Raw genomic sequence first — 22,485 nt, forward strand, 5'->3', positions numbered from 1 at the left:
TGCTTTTTGTTTCTTAATGCCACAACCTAAATCTGGACTCTCTATTCTATCCCACTGGTCTACATGTCTGTTCTTATACCAATACTACAATTTTTTTTTTTTGGCCATGCCACATGGCATGTGGGATCCCAGTTCCCCAGCCAGGGACTGAACTGTATCCCCTCCAGTGGAAGCTTGGAATCCTACACTGGACCACCGAGAAGGCCCCTAGGACAGTGTTTCTAAAGAATTCTGAAACTGACTGGTGTGAGGTGAGCCCCACCAGTCCAGCTTAACCCTGGAAGACCTCACTCCTTAAGGCCTGAGCCACACAGCACAAGATTACAGAACACAGCTGTTAGACACACCCAGGTGTGTCCAACGTGTGAGGCTGGGATTTTCTCAACCTTCTGTCTGCTCATGTGTGAAACACAGATGATTACTATCTGCACCAGAGGCTGATGTGAGAAGCACTCACATGTGCACCACTCAGAACCTCTGATGCAGACGTGATGGGCTGATGGTGGCCCTTCAAAGTCCTCTAGAGAAACCCTGACCCCAGGTATCTCAGAGTGAGACTGTACTTGGAGTCAGAACTTTCAAAGCATGACGAAGTAATGAAGCCACCAAGTTGGCCGTAACCCAAGTTGAATGGCATCGTCTCAGGCACCGGAAGCGGACACAGAGAGGGTCCAGGAATCCATGTCAGCAGAGGCCACGTGAGACACAGACTGAAGGGGGCTGTCTGCAAAGGAAAGAGGCCTCAGAAGAAACCAACCCTGCCGACACTATGGCCTCCAAAACTATCAATAATCACTGTCTGTGGCTGAAGTCCCTGGGTCTGTGGTGTGCTATCCGGCAGCCCTGTTGCTGTTCAGTCGTGTTTAACTCTTTGTGACCCCATGGACTACAGCACACCGCACTTCCCTGTCCATCACCAGCTCCCGGAGTTTGCTCAAACCCATGTCCATTGAGTCAGTGATGCCATCCAACCACCTCATCCTCTGTCATCCCCTCCTCCTCCTGCCCTCAATCTTTCCCAGCATCAGGGTCTTTTCCAGTGAGTCAGCTCTTCGCATCAGGTGGCCAAAGTATCCCTATGGAAGCCCTCAGTTCAGTTCAGTTCAGTCGCTCAGTCGTGTCTGACTCTTTGCGACTCCATGAACCGCAGCACGCCAGGCCTCCCTGTGCATCACCAACTCCCGGAGCTTACCCAAACTCATGCCCATCGAGTCGGGGATGCCATCCAGCCATCTCATCCTCTGTCGTCCCCTTCTCCTCATGGCCCCAATCCCTCCCAGCTGATATCAGGGTCTTTTCCAAGGAGTCAGCTCTTCACATCAGGTGGCCAAAGTATTAGAGTTTCAGCTTCAGCATCAGTCCTGCCAATGAACACCCGGGACTGATCTCCTTTAGGATGGACTGCTAGCCCTAGCAGACTAATAAAGTAGATGATGTTATACTATCATTTATCTTTTGGGCTTTATCGATGCCTCAAATCCAAAACACTGTTTTATACTGTTTAGCATCACACACTGATGAAATCTGCCCGAAGGGGACCTGGCAAATTCCATTTCGCCCCCGTCTTTCACTGGGAAACATGCTGACTGATCAGCAGCTCTCTGTCCAGAAGACTCTGCGCTGTCAGAGGAGACTCCAGGTCCACAAGACAGTTCACAAGCCAGCATCAACAATGCTCTGGGTCAGACACTTCACAACCAACTGTCTGGAGGTTTCTCAAACTGTGAGCTTCACAGGTCAAGTGACATAAACGAAGGGATCTCCCGACCTGAAGGAAAAGACGCGATGAGGAGGGAGGAAGCCGAGTGCCCAGGCGGCAGTGGACACTGGGGCAGGAGAGGCTGTCTTTAGTCTTCCGAGGGACCTGGAGCAAAATGCAGAGGCTCGGCACTGCCCCCTACTGGCCAGGTACGTGCTCTACACGGACTGCTCTCCAGCATCTTTGTGCTGTTTGGCTGAAACAAATAAACCAACCTGTGCAGACTCGCTATTCAAAGAAGCAACAGACCTTTACGCAATGCAAAAATATCACCTCTAGCTTCTGCTCTATGATGGTGGGCCTTGTTATATTTAGACTGGGTTTTCTTTAAAACAGGCTCGTGTACATTTAGGGAAGGGAGAGACGGGGTCTGGTTTTTTCAAGTACTATTCTTATCAATTCCAGCACTGGTTTTCACAATTAAGAGCTGGCTAGAAAGGCAAAGCAGTGGACGTTATGGCTTCTTATGGTGACAATCTAACTTCTTCAGATCTATTAAATAGTCTACAGTTTCTTAGAAGAGCTCGTATTAGTTTATCACTGGATAATTTAGAGAATGAGTAAGGAAGAAAGTCCCAGAGAGACTCGATTTACATACTGTCCATCGTGAAAAAAAAAATACACTCAATACTGCAATTGATGGCAAATAATATTTTAATTATTAACTGAAAAACTGCCAATTTTTGGGTTGGTTTTGATAACCACCTCTCACGCCGAACAGACCCAAGCCCATCACAATCAAAATCCTGTGAAACGCCCTGCTGTCCCCCCAGCGACCCCCTTCAGTGTCTGAGGCTCTGCATTTGCCATGTGGGGTCACTTATTTTGCTGCTGACTTGTCACGCTCTCTGTGCCCACCTCACCTGTCCCGGGATTTGTGACAGTGAGACTAGCTGGGAGAGTCCACCACCAAGAATCTCAGAAATTAAAGAGATATTGTTTTGCATTTTTTACACCATCACAGATAAAACACATGTTTAAATACTAATAATAGAATTCCCCGGTAGTGCAGTGGTTAGGACTCCATGCTTCCACAGCGGGGGGCAGAGGTTCAATCCCAAGTCAGGGAACTAAGATCCTGTATGCCAATGTCTCAGACAAAATGTCAAAGTAAAAAATAAATTTTAAAAGTCCTATCATGATGAAAAAATCCCCAACAGGCATCACATTCCTGGGTTAACAACTCCTCCAGATAACCAAGCCAGGATTACATCTGTTGATTCTTTTGCAGACTCCTTTAGAAAAACAATTCCCTCACAGGCGGTTGATTTTTTTCTTTTAAAATTTATCTGAGAGACATTTAAGTCCTAGCTGGGGCGGGGGGGGGGGGGGGGGGGAGGAACCTGATAAAAGTTTGACACCCAGAGCACAATAAATGCAAAGAGATTAAAAAGTCACAAAAGTCTTTAAAGAAATGAAAAACAGTCTCTCTGGCTCCTGAGATTCCCAGGAAGCTGATTACAGGGCCCTTCAAGAGTAACTTTATTATCCAGGTGAAGAGTTGCTGCATGGGAGAGAGTTTCCTCATGAAACCTCTTTAATAAAAAGTACAAAATTATACCATTCCTCCTGAAAGCTTTAAGGAGAATGTGTATGATTACATGCCATGCAGAAAAAAAGGAAAAGAAATAAAATGAGGGACTCCCCTGATGGTTAAGACTGTACTTCCACTGCAGGGGTTGAAGGTTCAATCCCTAGTCAGGCAACTAAGATCCCACATGCCGCATGGTATGGCCATAAAAATAAAAGGTTTAAAAAAAAAAAAAAGAAAGAAAATGAGGGATCATTTCAGAGAAACAGTATATGGAAATCCCTGAAAACCCCACTCAAAGGACTAAAACACACTGGATTCCATTAAGCTGCATAGAAAACATCAACACAACATACACAGATGTCTTACCCCATCTACCTAACCGAGCTATTCTCGGTTCAGACCAAGGACTGTGCTGGGACTGGTTACATCTGAGGCTTACACGCTCTCTCTGGACATTCGTATGAACAGTTAACAGTCACTGTGTACTCAGTACTGGGCTCGGTGCTAAGCACTTGACATGAAGCCGTGCACCCAGGTCCAAACCAGTGCCAAGTGGGTACTTGTGTTATACTGTGCTCAGTCCCTTCAGCGGCGTCCGGCTCTCTGCGACCCTATGAACTGTAGCCCCCAGGCTCGTCTGTCCATGAGGATTCCCCAGGCAAGAATACTGGAGTGGGTTGCCGAGCCCTCCTTCAGGGGGTCTTCTGACCCAGGGATCAAACCCTCATCTCTCACATCTCCTGCTCTGGCAGGTGGGTTCTGTACCCCTAGCGCCACCTGTACTTATGTTTCCATCTAATGATGAGGCACTCGAGGCTCAGAAAGGTATGTCATTTCTCTAAAGTAACACAGTGATAAGATGGACAATCTGAACCCAGTCTATTTGGCTCCAACGTCCCACTTGTAAGCACTGGACCATGTCTGCCTCTCAGGGTCAGATCTGACATCCCCAGAACCCAACTGAACTGACAGAAAACTCTAAAACCTGGCTAACGTCTGTCTCCAGCCTAGGAAGTTTTCTTATCAGAAAGCTTTTGGTACCTCAACTCCAAAGTTGCATTTTTGAAAGGCAATTTACTGCCTTGGAGCAAGGAAAGTGCTGCATTTATAAGACCCAACTTTCCAAGCAGAAACAAAGCCTATTTCCTATGCTTAGAATAAGTATGCAACGGCCACTCTTAGATTCAAGGCTTAGTTCCTGCTCTTAGAAAAACTAAAAGTAAAGATAACAAAGAAAGGGACTTCCCTGGTGGTCCAATGGCTAAGACTCTGCATTTCCATTGCAGGGGACATAGATTCGATCTGTCAGGAAACTAAGATCCCGTATGCCACACAGTATGGCAAAAATAAAAAAATTAAAATAATAACTAAAAAAAAGATAATGAAGGGAAAGCTTGAGATACAATAACCATTCTTTGTCTGTGGAAATAAGCTGTTCCCTGGGTTCAATCCTGATACTAGCACATGAAACCTTGGGGACCTCCCCCGAAGCCCAGCGGTTAGGACATCGCACTTTCACAGCTGTGCCTGGGTTCAATCCTGGTCGGGGAAGTAAGATCCCACAATCTGAACAGACAAAATAAATTCAAAAAAATAACAAGTAAAACCTCATGATTACAGTCAGAATTATAAGCAAAAGACTATGGGGATCCTTATAGCACAGCTAACCTGATCATGCCAAATATTTTAATATCTAAGATATTAAAGTACATGGAGTAAGCATTCTGTACACTACTGACCACTGAGCCCCAGTGGAGGGTGGGGTCCTGAAGGCATCCTGGGACCCTCCAGACTCCAGAAGTCACGGAGTATTTTGCAGAAAGCGGTCACTTCTTAGGTCTAGCCCACTCCAGAGGATGGAGGCAAAATGTCCAAATTCAACTGCCACTAAACTCCCCAAGAAGCACTGTTACTCTTCCTGAAGCAACTTCTCTGGGAAAATGTGAAGAATGACCTTGCTTTTCAGCACCTACCATTACACCGGAAGCAGCTTTTTCAGGAAGCAAGTGGCTATCTTTTCTTCTTCAATACAAGCCAAGGCTTCAAAGAGATAAAACAACTGAACTGGAACAGCTCCGCCACTCTGCTGACTTATAAATATAACATAGAGAACCCTTTTCAAAGCTGAGGAGTACAAAGTTTCTCTAGTGAGAGCAACCTCTTTTCGAGCCCATGAGAGAGACATCCTGAGGAGCAGAGAGCCATGGGGCCAAGAGCACAGCAGAGCCAGGCCTCCTGCTTGCTCCTCAGCATCTTCTTCTGACGCAGCCATGTGCCTGATGACCACTGTGACCCCACAGGGAGGGGCAGTGAGGGGACACATTGATGTTCCCACCCATCAGCTCAGCACCGGAGACCCCTGCTCTGTCGCTGCCACCAAGAAGCCACCACCACTGAGAGAGCAACACATTACTGGAGGCTGGGATGCTAACCTTCATGGCCGGTGTCTTCCAAAGGACTAGCGAATGCAAATCACCTACAGTTTTCCATTCTCTGGCCTTCTATAGAGATATATCAATGACACCAACCCTGATCTCTGTCCAAGGCACAAACCTGAAGGCATCTGAGACTGCAATCCCTAGTTTAAAGGAGAGAGTTGCAATAAGATGCCTGTTACAGGGAAATAACACTGAAAGCCACACAGTGTTTAAAGTACAGGACAGTTAGGAGGAAGGATGGGGAAAGAGATAGTTAGGGAGTCTGAGACTGGCCTGTATACTCTGCTATATTTAAAATGGGTAACCAAAAAGGACCTACTGTATAGCACAGGGAACTCTGTTCAATGTTAGGTGGCAGTCTGGATGGGAGAGGAGTTTGGGGGAGAGTGGATACATATAAATGTATGGTTGAGTTCCTTTGCTGTCCACCTGAAGCTATCATAACACTATTAATCGGCTATGCTCCAATACAAAATAAAATCTTAACGGCAGTAAAAGTGGAGGTGAGAAGTAACATTAGGAAGACAGCACAACAGCACAGGAGGAAGAAACAAAAGCCTGAACTAAGTCAGAAGAAAAAAAAAATGGAAAAAGATAATGAGTCAAGAAATGCTTAACTTACTTACCATGTAACTTTCACATGGAAAAAGAGAATGGAAAATGATTCAGAAATAATTTCCCATTAAAAAACCAAGTGACACATGAAAAGATGCTCAATATCACTAATTATTAGAGAAATGCAAACCAAAACTACAATGAGGTATCACCTCACACTGATCAGAATGGCCATCATCAAAATGTCTCAGCTCAGTTCAGTCGCTCAGTCATGTCCGACTCTTTGTGACCCCATGAATCGCAGCATGCCAGGCCTCCCTGTCCATCACCAACTCCTGGAGTCTACCCAAACCCATGTCCATCGAGTTGGTGATGCCATCCAGCCATCTCATCCTCTGTTGTCCCCTTCTCCTGCCCCCAATCCTTCTCAGCATTAGGGTCTTTTCCAATGAGTCAACTCTTCAAAACGTCTACAAACAAACAATAAATGCTGGAGAAGGTGTAGAGAAAAGGGAACCCTCCTACACTGCTAGTGGGAATGTAAACTGACAGAGGCACTACAGAGAACAGTCTGGAGGGTCCTTAAAAAGCTAAAAATTGAGCTACCATATGATCCAGCAATCCCACTCCTGGGCTTATAATTGGAGAAAAACATGTTTCAAAAGGATACAATGTTCAGCACTGTGTATAATAGCCAGGACATGGAAGCAACCAAAATGTCCATTGAAAGATGAATGGATAAAGATGTGATACATATATACAATGGAATACTACTCTGCCATGAAAGAGAACGAAATAATGTGATATGTGGTGACATGGATAGACAATGAGTGAAGTCAAACAGAGAAAGACAAATATCATATGATCTCAATTTTATGCTGAATCTAAAAAAAAAAAAAAAGATACAAATGAACCTATTTACAAAACAGAGTCACAGATGTAGAAAACTTTCCCAAGAGGGAAGGGGAGGAAAACTGGGAGATGGGATTTGACATATACTATTATGTATAAGACAACTAATAAGGACCTACTGTATAGCACAGAGAACTCTATTCAGTACTCTATAATGACTTATATGGGAACAGAATCTAAGAAAGGGTGGATGTATGTATCTGTATAACTGAATCACTTTGCCATACAGCAGAAACCAGCACATTATAAATCAGCCATGCTCCAATAAAAATTATTAAAAAACAAAACAAAACACCAAGTGGCTATTTAGTAAACTGTGGAAAATCCACCCGAAATCAATCAGCATGGACAAATGATGAGATCCAGCAGCCACAAGTCCGTGTGATTCTTAACCTGGCTCTCGTGCCCGTTTTCCAGCTGAGAGAACAAATCTGATTGCAAGCTTTCTGAGCGAGGCCATAGACAAGTGCCCTTTACAAGCACCAGGTGGGGTGGACCATCAGAATGTCTCGCACCGCCACGAGCAGTTACTTGTTAAACTGATAAACCCGTCCACCCTCTCTGAGACGAAGGCCCTCCGGAGAACTTACACAGGCCGTTGACGTCCAGCATGTTAGAGATGCCCCGGTCACTCATGTCCACTTCCGGCTGGTTCTTCTCCCGGCTCTCTTCCACCAACTTTTTCAGAGACTTGGACATGACCTGTACCAAACAACAACAAAGCACGTGGGCGACGGCCAGAAGGGTGCAGGGAGAGAAATGAGGGAGCCCCCGGCTGGCACTCCCCAGTTTTCCCCAGGTCTTGGGGAGTGGGCAGCGGCGGGCAGGGTCTGGGAACAAGGATGGGGGGTGGGGAGCGAGGAACAGAGAAATGGGGAGGGTCCAGCACCACTCCCGCCGCGGAGACGCAAACACAACTGCGACCACACACACACACTCACTGCGGAGGGCTGCACCTAACAGGCACAAACTACAGACTTCTGCAGGGCTCACTCCGGTGGCCGGCGAGAGATGCGCTCGGTCGGTGCAAAAGGAGCACCCAAACGAGGAACACGCCCTGTCCCGGCACTCCGCGCAGGCGCACATCGGACCGCTAGCAACTCCAGGCCCCGCCCGCGCCCGGCCCTTCCCTAATTAGGAGACCGGCTTACTAGACGTGGCTCAGGGCGAGGCTCCGCCCATAAAAGAATGCGTGCCCTGCAGCTAGCCAATCATGTATGCTGTTCGGCCTGGAGACTCCGCCCCACCCGTGGTTAGTGCCCCGCCCCCCAGGTTAGGCTTCCGATCCGAAAGAAGCTGACGCGTGCGCAGGCTCAATTTGTAGATGGAAGCCAGCGTGCTGTGGGCGGAATCAGGGAAGTCTGGGCTGGGATTCAGGCTGGGTCAGAGGCAAGTGACAAGTCAATATTCTCTCAGTGTGCTATTTCTTTAACTTACTGGAAGTTGCTGCCCTGAATCCTTTCCCCACAGTTGTACCTCCCGGTATATTTTGAGCCCCTGAAAGCAAGAATTGTCTGATGGTGTGTGTGTCCCTGGCGTCCAGGTCTCAATCATGGAGCCTTGAGTCACAGGACACGGAATAGACATATGATAAATACGTGACCCCTCTGTTCTTATGCTATGTCATAGCTTAGTTTGCTTTCTGTTGAATGATGATTTCCTCGAACAATTTTGTGTTTTTGTTTTGTTTTTTAACTAGAATTTGTTTTTTTTTCTTCTTGCAACCTTAAGCGTTTCATTACTCTCCACTGTTTGAAATCCAATGGATTCTTCCTGAAGACTTTAGGAACCTACTAATATACTGCTGTAACTTGGACTGATTCTTTGTCCTTCCAGCTGAGAGATTGTAACTTTTTAAAACTTGGTTCCTGGGTTTAAACAGACATTTCTCGTAGGCACCTTGCTGAGTAGCTACTCTCAAGTAACCTTCTCTAAAAGGATGTATAAGAGGCACAAATGTTAAGTAGTTGCATGTTTTAAATGTCCTTTTTCTGCACACGCTCCGCGTGGAATTCTAGGTTCAAAATTAGTTTCTCTTAAATCTCAATGGCATAGTTCCAGTGACTTCTGCTTTCGATGTTGATGCCCAGAAACGTCTCCTTAAATCTTTGCAGTAAACTATTTTTTTCCCTTGAGAAGCACTTGTGATCTTTTTATTATTCATCACCGTAATCTCTCTGATGGAAGCTCTTTTTTTATTTAATCTGTTCAGTGCTCATTGGGTCGTTTTCAGAGGATGATTCATTTCTCTATTCCTCTCTGGAAATTGTTTTCAGTTATTCTTTTGAAATTTCCTACCATTTTCTATGATTTATCACTTTTGGAAATCTTTTCATATGGCAGCTTCCTAGGACAGTTTTCAGTAGCTGGGGTTTTTTTCTCCCACTTATATATTTAACACCCCCCCCCCCCCCACACACACACAGATACACACACTTTTTTTTTTAAACTTAACATTTTGGAAGATTTTCTCTATTTTATCTTGCAAAGATATTAAATTTTTTAAAAGCTATTAAATTTTTAAAAGTTGTTTTGACTATTAATGAAATATGCTTCTAACTAGCTGTTGTGCTGTACTTCCTCCTCTATTGTTGATGTGTATTTGTTTCCCTCTTAGGTCATCATTAATTTTCCTGGGCTATTTGTTAAATTTTTTCATAGGTTAGAAGATGGTCCTCACAAGGCTGCTTCCCCATGTTCTCATTCACTTCCAATTTCCCAGAAATTCATTTTCACTCCCTTATAAACTTCTTTCATTCTTTTCACTTTTCACCAGTACAATTTTTAATGAAATATGTCCCTAAGTTCCAGTTCCAGATTTTTATAACATGGAAACAGGACCGGCTTCCTGGATATGCAAACTGTACACAGTGACAGAAAACTCCAGGCTTAAACAGGCCCCACAGTTAGTTTCTTGTTCTGATGTCACCAGCTTGAGATGTTTAACACTTTTTGAACCAGGGGCCCTGCAAATTAGGTAGCTATCCCTGCAAGGAAAAGTATTTATCAGAGCTGAAATCGCCCCTGCAGTGTCACTGCCAAGCGCACCATGCTTACACAAAGTCTGTGCTTCATTCTCCTTTGGGGGGAATGCCCTACCCCTGCCTGCGAGCCCCCCGAGTGGGTCAGTCAAGGACAATCAAGGGCGATGCCTGGTTCCCCGAGGTATTGAAGCTGAATCCGGCCTCTGTACCCCGACACCAAATTAATTCTTGGAGACAGAGTTTCGGGTGAAGTAGAAAAGCTTTACTGCTTTGCCAGGCAGAAGGGAGAAGGGCAGGCTAATGCCCTCAAAACTGCATCCCACATGTGCACCCAGGGCTGACTCATGTCAGTGTATGGCAAAACCACCACAATGTTGTAAAGTAACTCTCCTCCAATTCAAATACATTAAGTAATTAAAAAAAAAATCAACTGTCTCAGCCTAGAGGGTGTAGTGAGGAATAGGAATGGTTCAAAGAGGGTATGATCTGCTCCCGGACATTCTCCCAATTGGCTGGTGGTGAGGTAAGTGGGAGTCAGCGTCATCGAGCTTCTGGTTCCAAGCAGTCTGGGGTTCACGTGCTCAGGGGCAACTTACCACTAATTTCTCCCACCTGGTGGACCAGGCCTACACTATTGTTTCTTGACAGTTCCTTGACTGTCTCTTGGCAGAGAGTCTCCACATCCCTCTTCCCTAATTAGCAACTATTTGAACCTGCTCCTTTGAGCACAGAGAAGGTCATCGAGGCTGATTAAAGCCTATTTTCTGTTATCAAGAAACACCCAACATACAGAAAGGCCCAGAAGCCCCAAAGGTTCCTGCTCAAGATCAGCACTCCAGACTACAAAAAGAATGGGTGAAATTCAAGTAACTTATTATATAAATCATTCATTTTGAAAAATGCCTTTGGTAGGGACTTCCTTGGTGGCTCAGTGGTAAAGAATCTGCCTGCCAATGCAGGAGTCATAGGTTCAATCCCTGGTCTGGGACAATCATACACGCCTCAGAGCAACTAAGGCCATACGCCACAGCTATTGAGCTGGTGCTGTAACAGAGCCTGCACTCCGCAACAAGAGAACTCACCACAATGAGAAGCCAACGAGAAGCCACAATGAGAATGCAACTAAAGAGTAGCCCCCACGCACCTCAATTAGAGAAAAGCCCACACAGCAAAGAAGAACTAGAACAGCCAAAAATAAATAAATAAAATTATTTTTTTCAATGCCTTTTGTAGGCTCTAAACCATGTTGATAATAAACTACTTACAAAGAAACATATAAAGGTATGAAATTAAAATTTGAAAAGCCAATTTCTCATTAATATCCAAAAATTATCATACCATTTTTCTTTCAATAACTGTCCTGTTAAATTGTAGACATGGAGTGATTTGAAGTCTCAATAAGTAAAACATTTTCTTCCTTTAACACTATCTTTGACTCAGTATGATCTCTACATTTTTACTAAAATAACAGCAATTGCATCAAAAAATTTTCAGGCCATATTTTTTAATAATGTCACTGGATCTATGAAGATAGTCAGGCTGTCATACTTAATACGTTCACACTTAATCCTTCTGGCTGGATGGGAGGCACTTTCTTGGGTGGTTGCTGAGATTAAAACCATCATTCCATCTCTAGGTTTTATAAACTTTTTGGTACTTCGTTTTCCTCAACTGTAAAATGGAGGTGATTGTTCTTAGATTTCCATGAGTGATGAGAGAAGGATGCCTGGCATAGAGCAAATGCTATTGATGTGAGTTCTCTTTTTTCTTAATAAAATTCATTATGTTACTACTCCCTTGAAGAGCATGTGGTGGATTTTTAACAAGTTCCTTTGACTAATAAAATAGAGTTGAAATTTAGGAGATGATGACAAGTAGAACAAGCAACCCAGCCATCATCCAGCCCCAAACTAACATTGGCACATCCATCCCTGGGGTTTCCTTCACAGGTGCCTGAAGTGCCAGGAGATCCCTGGCCTGTGGTGGCCTCTGGCTGACTTATCCCAGACAGTTCCCTGAAGGTCAGATGAGGGTGACTCTGTCTGGTGATGGCTAACTTAACCTTGAAGACCAAAAGGCAGGTGTTCAGTTCTTCCCACTAAGGTCCAGCTCTTTAGGGAGACAGACAAGAAGAGGGGAAAAGATCACATGGTGGGTGGAAGCCTGGCTCCCCTGACTCCTGAGCTCCATTTACTTCCAAGTAAGACTGCCCCTCATCCACTCTTCAAGCCCATTCATCTTATATTATGTTGTTGTCATCGTTGTTGTTTTTGGATTCTATTTATTGCCTACAGAATGGGAGAAAATATTCTTATTTCCTGTTTTTAGTTTAAAAATTACATACTAAGATTGACTGTGTTGTCTTTGCTTGGTAGATGCATTTTCTGAATATGCTTACATGCCTCCTAGAAATAACTCTTTAAAAATGACTTTTGTAGACACTGTCATGCTAATGGTGCAATCACAGATCCAATCATCTCTTACTGTTTGACAGCTGCATATGTTAATCTTGCTTTCAGATAAAACTACTACTTCATAGGTTATTGTTAACTTTCTCCAGATTCTGTACCTCTGTGATTCATTTTTAGATAAAAAAGCTAAATCTTGTATCTATTCCCATCAAACTTTGTCTCGAGAGTTTCAGTCCATTGTTCCAGCTTTGTCAAGAACTTGGGTTTGATGGTCTCTTCATTATGTTCACCACTCTTTCCAATAGAGTGTCATCCACAAAGTTGATGTATCCACCCATGATAGAGCTAAGGTGAGACTATCTCATTTAGATGGCTCTGTAGTCTGTGCAGGTATCATTCCCCTGGTGTTTGAGTAGCAGAGGAGATGAAGTAACACATTTGATAACATCTTTTTCATTTGGTCCCATGTTCTTCATAAGACTTAACTTTGTATATTTAACCTAATGTCTCCGGATTTAAAGTAGTAGAATACTTGATCAAAGCATGCCTAACTAGGTATAACTTCACATCTCATGTAGTTAAACTCCAAATAGACAACAGTGGCACATAGGGAAACTGGCCCAGAGAGTTACGGAAGTTGCTGGAAAGGCTAAAATTCAGATGCAGGCAACTTGGCTCGGAGTTGCTATCCTGAATGAGGCATACACTTTGTCAAAATGGAATTATTCAACTTGAAGTTTTACACAGACCTACAGTGAAAGACAAATTTCAGTGAGTTTAAAAAAAAAAAAAACATGCAGCACTACCGTTGAGATTTCAGTAACGTTTATCATCCCCAATTTGACATTCACAGAGAAAACCATACTTCTATTTAATTAACTTCTGAAAATGTACAGCACACAGGCCGTAATCATTTCCAACCTTTTAAGGGATTATAGAAATTTTCAGCTCAAAATAGTAGATTTAAAGAAGCTATGTTCTACATTCAAAAAAAAAGTACAAATGTTGATTCCACGTGTACTTTGATGAAACACATAAAAGTTCAGATTATTCTCAGTGGCACAGGCAGAGGGTCAGGTATCCTGTCCAATGTGAGGCTGGAGGGTCCAGCCCCTGCGGAAAATCCAAGGTGCTGGGCAGACCTGGCCTCACTGGGCTAGCTGGCCCAGGTTAACCGGAGCGCTGATGGTCGGGTTGCATACTCCGCGTGAAATTTTATGAAGACACGATGTGATGAGGCCACAAATGGAGCTATATCAGTGTCCTAAAATTGAAAAAAAAAAAAAGAGAGAGCAAATTATATATTTCACAAATTTGAACATTTTCCCAGAAATGTCAGATGTAGTAAAGAAGTACAACATAAAGAAGCCTTCTAGAATTTTCAGTAAACCTGCATATGTGTCTAGAAGTGATCTTGCCAAGTATTAATGTAGAGACTTTACACAAGAATATTGCTGGGGGTGGGGTGTAAGGAGCAATGGGGAGTGACTGCTAATGGATACAGGGTTTCCTTCTGGAGTAACAAGAATGTTCTGAAATCAAGCATGGTGATAACAGCTTCATGGCTCTGGAAACTGACTAAAAATTATTGAATTTTACCCTTTAAGTAGATGATTTCTCTGGTATGTGAATTGCATCTCAATAAAACTGACATTAAACTTTCAATTTCCAATTCAAGTTCTTATTGAAATTTTCATTTTTCTGATGGGAAACACAATCTATGTCTGCAACTAAAATGAACAGCTGAATAAAGTATATTACTCCCTTCACCAACACCTGTACTTTCCTTTGGGGGATGATTTTCATATCCTTTTGTGGGAAACAGTTGTGTGTGTGTGTGTATCTGGGTCTCTTTCCTTCTCCAATTATTAGCACTAGGGATATAAAAAATGAACCAAACACACAAAAAGGGAACAGTTCTGTATGTGTATCTGTGGGGGGGGCGGTGGGGGAAGAGTGGATACATTGGTCTCTTTCCTTTTCTAGTTATTAGCACTAGGGATATAAAAAAATGAACCCAGCACACAAAAAGGGGAACAATTCTGTATGTGTGTGTGTGTGTGTGTGTGTGTGTGTGTGTGTGTGTGTGTGTGTAAAGAGTGCATAGATGGTTCTCTCTCCTTCTCTAGTTATTGGCACTAGGGATATAAAAAATGAACCAAACATGCAAAAAGCCCTGCTCTCATGAAGCTGACATCCCAATGGGAGAGGTGAGGTAGGGAATAAGTCAGTAACACGTACAGCAGCAAAGCACATCACACAGGGTCAAGGTTGCAGTCTGGGGCCCTGCTCCTCTAGATCTGCTCAGGTCCCCTGCCTCAGTCCTACCCAGACATCAAAACACACACACACACACACACACACACACACACACACACACACACACACACACACACACACACACAGAGTCTGGGGCCCTGCTCCTCTAGATCTGCTCAGGTCCCCTGCCTCAGTCCTACCCAGACATCAAAACACACACACACACACACACACACACACACACACACAGACTTATTTCCAAGACAGTAAATTATTCAGTTGAGTGCAGTACAGGAATTCTTTCTCCTAGAAAGAGATACCAAGGGATACACGATACGGTACAATTGCTGTGTGCACACATTTTTTCTTTCCATTTCAACCTGCTCCCAGATTTCTACTTGTTATTCTGTGCTAACAAACTAGTATGAGCGGATAACAAAAATTTTAAACTCCTTCTCTTTAAAAAAATTTAAACTCCTCCTTACTTTCCTGTCATTCTTTCATGCTTCTAGATGTTCAGATTCTGTAACTCAGATGCCAGTGAGCAATGACAATTATCATTAAGAAAACATTTTCCAATGATTGTATGATTAGCTATTCAAGGAGGCACTCCCACTGTTTTTCTGTAAATACACTGACCCTGTTGGACTTAACACACTAAATAAATCAATGGTATCTTTAAAAAATAATACAATTACTCTGGAAACTAGGTCTAAATTTACTAAAGAAAATTTAAAACTGGGAAAATACTACAAACATCAAGAGTTAAGAAAAGGAGACATATCTAATTATAGACTTGAATTTAATGTGATACTGGTTTAAATGGCAGTAATCTCTCTCAGTGCCTCAGTTTTCTTTTATCTGCAAAGTCCAGGGATCAAATGGGATTGTATATTTGAAAGTCACTGAAAACCAAAAAAAAGTCATACAGACATAAAGTAATGATATTGTGAAAATAATCTCTTTTTGAAATTTTCACAGATTTCTTTATCTCTTTCTTTCTTTCTTTTTCTTTTTTCTTTTTTTTTTTTTTTTTGGCTGCACAGTGCAGTTTGTGGGATCTTACTTTCCCAGCAGGGACGGAACCTGGGCCACGGCATTGAAAGCACTGAATCCTAATCACTAGACCACTGGGAAATTCCTACAAACCTCAACTAAATGTTTTAGGCCTAGTTAGCTTCTAAATCTGACATGTGACTCATTTACTAGGATCTCTTTTCTGTGGGCCCCTGTGAATAACTGCAAGGCAGTATCCACTAGTCAAGTGACCCAAATTTCTCCCTCAATATTTAGCTCTGTGTATAGGGACAGAGTTACTAGAGAGTTTATTGATGTGTTTATAAACCAGAGGAGCCTCGTTCCAGAAATTAGGCTGCACCCATGAAACAGAATACCACCCAGTGATTAAATATGATAGACCACTTTGCCTAATGATATGATTAAGATGTTAATGATGTATCAGTCAGTGGAAAAAAACCAAACCACAAAACAGGATAAACTATGTGTGTATGGAAATATATTCCCCAAATGTGTTTAGAATAATATATGGGAGATTCTCAGGGTTTTACAAAAGTGGGTTTTTTTAAAAAACATTTTTGATAATACCATTTATCAATTTTATAAACCATAAGTTATATTCTAAAAAGTCTAGATTTCCAGCAGAGGCAAATCTCTGTCAGTTTGATCAGAAAGCATAAATGAGCAAAGAGCAAAACAGTAAGAAGCTGCTAACTTCTCATCAGTAGTCATGCGTCCCTCACACGGAAGCTCTGGAAACATCCATCCACTTGCACATAAAACAAAAGGCAGTGAGGGAGGATGCAGTAATGTTGAGTCAACATCAGAATCTACTGTAGGGCTCAGGGGAGATCTGAGATTTACAAAAACACTCAGTCCCCAGGACAACTGTTAATATCCCTGTGAATTTCTTCAAAGGGTTCCCACAATTTTCAGCAAGCGGTAAATGGAATGGAGCCAGGCATCCAAAATTTCTATACAGTCAGTCCTCTGTAAGGACAGGTTCCACATCGCGGATTCAACCAACCACAGGATCCAACAGATACAGAACCTGTGGACAAAGAATCCACACATACAGGGGACAGACTGTACTCACTAGGCCAGTTTTTCTAAGGGATCTGAGCACCTGAGAATGTGGTATCTGTGGGGGGTCATGGGACTGATCCCCTGCAGGTACAGAGATAAGACTGTAATTTTAGTCATGCAGAAATAATATGGATGGGCAACCCTGGTCAGTGCCTTTAAACCACACATGCAACTTCCACAAAGCAGCGGGCCACAGCTGCTCCCCCAGAAACTTTGATTCTATAGGCTGAATGGAGACTGGAAGTCTGTGATGCTAAATAACTGCCTACATAATTTTGATGCACAGTAAAGTTTGGTAACAGTTAATAATACCGGTGGCTGGGTTGGTAAAGAATCCACCTGTAATGTAGGAGACCTGGGTTTGATCCCTGGGTCAGGAAGATCCCCTGGAGGAGAAAATAGCAACCCACTCCAGTATTCTTGCCTGGCAAACCCCATGGACAGAGGAGCCTGGTGGGCTAAAGTCAGACATGACATAGACTAAACCATCATTGTTAATTTAATGAAAAGTCCACTAGGTGGCACTCGTGCTCCCCAAATAAACAGGAAGGTCAGAAAACTGAATTTGTATTAATAAAAGTATGCTGTGCTCTGTGATTGCGTGTGTCTGCCTTTAAACATGCCCTTTAAAGCTACTTTAATTATTTTAAAATGATAATTGGAGTTTTTAAAAGCTGGTTCTACTCACTGCCCCACAATAGGGCCCAGAGGATGGAGAATTAGCATCAGGTCCATCATAGAGCAGGAGGTAGTTCTGGACACATTCTCCGGGATCGTCGATGCTGATAAAGTAAAAGCTGATGGTGACCGGTCTTCCAGCAGGAGCAAGGATGGCCCATTCACAGTGAGTATTGTTTGGGTAAGTGCCCGGATAGTCAGGGCTGGTGACCGAGCCGCTGTCTCCATAAAGAGTCCCACCACAGCCTGCCAGGAAACAGCAGCGTGAAGTTGGATTCAGTCAAGCAGAAACCATCCACTGTGCTTTACTGCACTTAAGCCAACGTGACACTTTCTTAAGGTGCTGAGACTCCCTGCAGGAAAAGTGGAGGCAGAAACCCCTTTCCTGTGCCTTCGTGGGCTACATCCTCCTCCTCCCTCACCACCTCCTCCACTCCACCCCCACCTCCACCATATATTCCTTTCCCTGCAGATCACCTCTTAGGAACGACTTCCTCCAGATCTGTTTTCTGAAAATAGTGAGCTGAGAAAGCAATGGGAAAACCAAGACCTTGATAAAGTAACTGTAGGAGAGAGTGAAGGCAATCTTGGGTACTTTGGTGGTATAGGTACTTGGGTTGACCTTGAGTACTTTGATTCATAGGCAGTGACTTGGTGATGATGTGGGTGAAGTAAAATTAAAAGGGAAATTCTGGGGCAGGATCACAGAAAGAGGTATTTTATTTTAGGTTTTGGCAGTAATTTGTTGTTGTTTGTTCAGTTGCTCTGTTGTGTCTCACTCTTTGTGACCCCATGGACTGCAACACGCCAGGCTTCCCTGTCCTTCACCATCCCCCAGAGTTTGCTCAAACTCATGTCCATTGAGGCAGTAATTATTATAAAAGTGACTTTACCAAGCATAGAACTGACAGCTCCAAGACTGATATGCTTCAAAAGTCAAAGTTTATTTCTTTTTTCTTTTTTATTGGCCAAGTTGTGTGACATGTGGGGGTCTTAGTTCCCTGACCGGGGACTGAACCCACATCTCCTGCAGTGGACGCACAAAGTCTTACCCACTGGACCACCCCCTAAAAAAAAAGCCAAAGCTTTTTAAGTATCAGTGTTAATTTTTTCATTTTGTCAGTTTGCACAGGAAATCTATATCATGATTTAGACCAGATGGCATGGGCATCCAGATACCCTGAACACAGGAAGAAACTGTAGAGCATAATTGAAGAGCACAGAGCTGGGTTTCGGACCAGTGGAGGTTTGGGCCTGCCTCTGCCACAGTCTGACTGTGCGTTTAAGGCAACTCATCATTTGGGTGTTTCATTTCCTTATCTGTAAAATTAGGGCATAGGGATCATCTTTTACTTTTGTGCAGGTACCAAGAAGTCATTATCCACAATTGTCTTGATAGAATCCTTTTGTGGTCCCCTCGGGATATTTAAACGAATCGTTTCCACATTCTTACTTTGAAAGTTTTTAGATATACTTGGGGACATTTCATAAAACTATTCCTTCTTTCTTCTGTTAAATGTATTGACATGACTTAAATTTCCTTCACTCATCAGTTAAACAGCCAACCCAAACTGCAGGAAGGTGCTTACTGCCCTGCAAGAGCCATTAATCTCCAGGACTGTCCAGAAATGAGAGGGCCTCCCAGGAACACAGCTGCTTAGATGTACTCAAGTATGTGTTCGTAACTTTTTGGCAAACTTTTATTTAATTTTCAGAGAAGTACACCTTGATGATCAAACCAAAAGTTTAAAATATGACAAAAATCGGCTTCCCTGGCGGCTCAGTGCAGGAGACACAGGTTCACTCCCTGGTCTGGGAAATCCCACATGCTTTAAGCCCATGCACCACAACGATTGAGCCTGTGCTCTAGAGCCCAGGAGCTCCAACTACTGAGCCCACCTAGCACAACTACCGAAGCCTGCTCCCTAGAGCCCGTGCTTCACAACAACAGACAGCACCCCAATGAGAAGCCCACACACCGCAGTGAAGAGTGTCCTCCGCTCTCCACAACTAGAGAAAAGCCCTCTTAGTAACAAGTACCCAGCACAGTCAGAAATAAATGGATAAATACATAAATACATAAAAATTTTTAAAAATATGACAAAATCAAAATTTATAAACTAATTACAAAAATCTTTATACCTTATCTGTGCCTCATACATAGATATATATTCTTTAGAGAAATAATAAATACAAGTAGAATTTTTAAAATCTATAATTTCATCATTAAAAAAAAAATCTCTATTTTTAACAAAATGATCAAGTACACAGATTGGGGAGAAAGATGAGGTCCCTTTAACTGTCTTTTCTATGAGACACTATATGTTTTTCTCGGCTGCGTTACTTGCCCTGACAAAGTGCCAGTTTCTTACCGGAGGGTGAAGAGGTCCAGATAATTTCATATCCACGACCGGAAGTTGCACCATCACTCTTAAATCGAAGGTATAGTTCATGATTCTGGGAGAAAATGGGATTTGGCAGCAGAGTCCCACAATATGTGCCCAGTAACAGCGAACTGCTCTCACTTCCGTTTCTGACCTTTAAAAATGTAGCATTAATGATGACACTTAAACATATAGTACCTTCTTTTCTGATCTATCATTGCTCTACATTAAGACATGAGACTATTTGAAAAACTTTTTTGAGAAAAACTTTGTCTTTTTGTATATACTTACACTCAGACATCACCTTCATTTGCAAAGGAGAGAAACATGCAATTTGTACATCAAAAACTATTACACTTGGATTCAGAAATATGTATTCATCTCCAGCAGTTATAGCACGAAAGCATGTTTCTGCTGATATAACCAACTAGTTGATTGCTATATAACAAACTAGTTATATCTTAGTTTTTGGCGAGATGCTTCAAAGAATGTAGTTAAAGTGAACTTTAAAAAGATGCGGGGAGAAAAATATTATCTGCATTGTTTCCAGTTAACTCTGTTGTACTCCATTCATCATACTTCAGTTATGCTTTTATCCCTTCTTGAAAATGGCTTGACTATAATGGGGCCATGAAAAAACAACATACAAAGTGTGATAAAGTCAAAACAAAATGAATTTCTATATGGGAAAAGGACATAATTAAAACAATCTATAAAATCCCTGACTGTTAAGATATATTTTAAATATACACTGTGAAGCTGAATAGAGTTCTAAAAAAAAAAAATCATTGCACGGTGTAGACACATGTGACAACGGGAAACGAGCTGGCGTGTGAGTGTGGCAACCACAGTGTGAATTCAGTCAAATTCTGCCCTCCAGCCTGGGTCCCGCTACACATTCACAACCAGCCCCACTTGGAGGACTCTTGAGGGCTATGAAGACACATGATCCAGGAGTGTAGAGCTGGATCCAGCCCCTCCTGGATGGATGCTGACTTTATTGAGTTGATACCTGTATTTAAAATCCTGAAAGTGCCTCTGTTCCCTTTATAATCCCATAGTTTAACATGTGGTTAATTGTTGGCTGTCTTAAGTCACAGAATATCTTCAGAGGTGTGGTGGGTAGTCCGTCAGGTTATGTTGCTCAGGAGATAACCCCCAGCCCGGCTTTTGTTTGTTTTGTTTTACCACAAGACTTGTGGATCTTACTTCCCCGACCAGGGATCAAAGCTGGGCCCCAGCACTGAAAGCATTGAGTCTTAACCACTAGACCACAAGGGAAGTCCCTGGAGAGATTCCTTTTAGGTCTATAGAGTAGCCAGTAGGAGAGAAAAATGCCTTTCTGGATTATTCTGCTAAGTGTTTATACAAAGTAGCCTTGCTGTGGGTAGAGCAGGCAGTTCACAGTCAGCAGACAGAAGTCCAACTGCCCTACTCCAGTCTGGACATGGGTCTTTTTCCTCTGGATCCTCTTTAGAAAGCTGATTCTCTAAGAGAAGGAGCGGGATATTCATTCTCACGGAATATGCCAATGAAATGTCCTTTTCATTTCTCTCTGCATAGGAGGAATGGGACAAGGAGAGCAGAGAGCATCTCTGGGAGTGCAAATGAGCCTGAAAGGGTTGCTGAAGGCAAAGGCAGATTTCAAATGGGGTCGAGAGCTTGGCCTTTGAGAGGTATAATACATTCAGAATCTTCACTGATAAATTTCCATTCTCATCATTGTTAACATGAATGGAATGCTGAGGCTGCAGTAAAACCGTGCCAGAATCTTCCCGCTGAAAACCAAAAACAGCTGGGCTTTGCAGGCCTGAGCTGCAGTTTCCCATCTTTGCTTATTGGATGGGAAGTTTCAGACCCGTTTCTATGGGTTAAGGCACAGCGGCTGGAGTCGCCCTTGCTTCCCAGCATCCAGAGGCAAACAGCAGAGCTCACTCTAGTCACTAAGGGGCAACTCAGGCTTGATGTGAACCAGGAGTAGCTGCACTGTGACTCTGAACTGTCTGGGTGGTTCACCCTTTTTCTGTGTCTCACTCCACCTCTCACTTCTGCTTTATGCTCCATGGAACTGTTCAGCCTCCATGGTGGGTATATACATAGGGCTGAGTTTAATAACCTGATTGATGCCAACAAGTTTGTCCTCTCATCTCCTCCCTGCTACATCCATGTCCTCCCAGTTTCTACCATGGCTAAGGTTCCCCATGAAAAGGCATACGCTTCCTCTGAGAACTTTTACACTCTAGGTTGAGAATAGTCTTTAAACAAGGACTTAGATGAATTCTATGGGGAGGAGGGGGGGTGCTTTCCAGGATAATAAAACTCTATAACAGGTGTAGGGGAACAAACCAACTTTTTGGAAACCTTGCCAGAGATTCACATGTAAGTGAAACATAGCCAACTTAGGGACTCTCGGGTTAAGATTTAGGTGTGAATTCAATTCACAGAGGGATTCAGCATCTTTGTACGTA

General features: G+C 43.1%; 2 protein-coding genes across 2 annotated transcripts in view; both read right to left on the reverse strand.

The window, feature by feature from the left end:
• The window catches only part of RSU1 (Ras suppressor protein 1), a 193,347-nt gene extending 185,055 nt beyond the window's left edge, over positions 1 to 8,292 (reverse strand). Inside the window, exons 1-2 of the mRNA XM_065921174.1 lie at positions 8,140 to 8,292; positions 7,789 to 7,900 (exon numbers count right to left, since the gene is read on the reverse strand). Of these exons, the coding sequence (XP_065777246.1) occupies positions 7,789 to 7,897 (109 nt within the window). The 5' untranslated portion in view covers positions 7,898 to 7,900; positions 8,140 to 8,292. The remainder of the gene's footprint in view (positions 1 to 7,788; positions 7,901 to 8,139) is intronic.
• Positions 8,293 to 11,431: 3,139 nt separating this feature from the next.
• Positions 11,432 to 22,485, reverse strand: part of CUBN (cubilin) — a 257,101-nt gene continuing 246,047 nt past the window's right edge. The window contains exons 65-67 of the mRNA XM_065921175.1: positions 20,006 to 20,171; positions 17,644 to 17,879; positions 11,432 to 13,857 (exon numbers count right to left, since the gene is read on the reverse strand). Of these exons, the coding sequence (XP_065777247.1) occupies positions 13,750 to 13,857; positions 17,644 to 17,879; positions 20,006 to 20,171 (510 nt within the window). The 3' untranslated portion in view covers positions 11,432 to 13,749. The remainder of the gene's footprint in view (positions 13,858 to 17,643; positions 17,880 to 20,005; positions 20,172 to 22,485) is intronic.

The sequence above is a fragment of the Muntiacus reevesi genome, chromosome 2 (genome assembly GCF_963930625.1).
Source record: "Muntiacus reevesi chromosome 2, mMunRee1.1, whole genome shotgun sequence".
Lineage (NCBI taxonomy): Eukaryota > Metazoa > Chordata > Mammalia > Artiodactyla > Cervidae > Muntiacus > Muntiacus reevesi.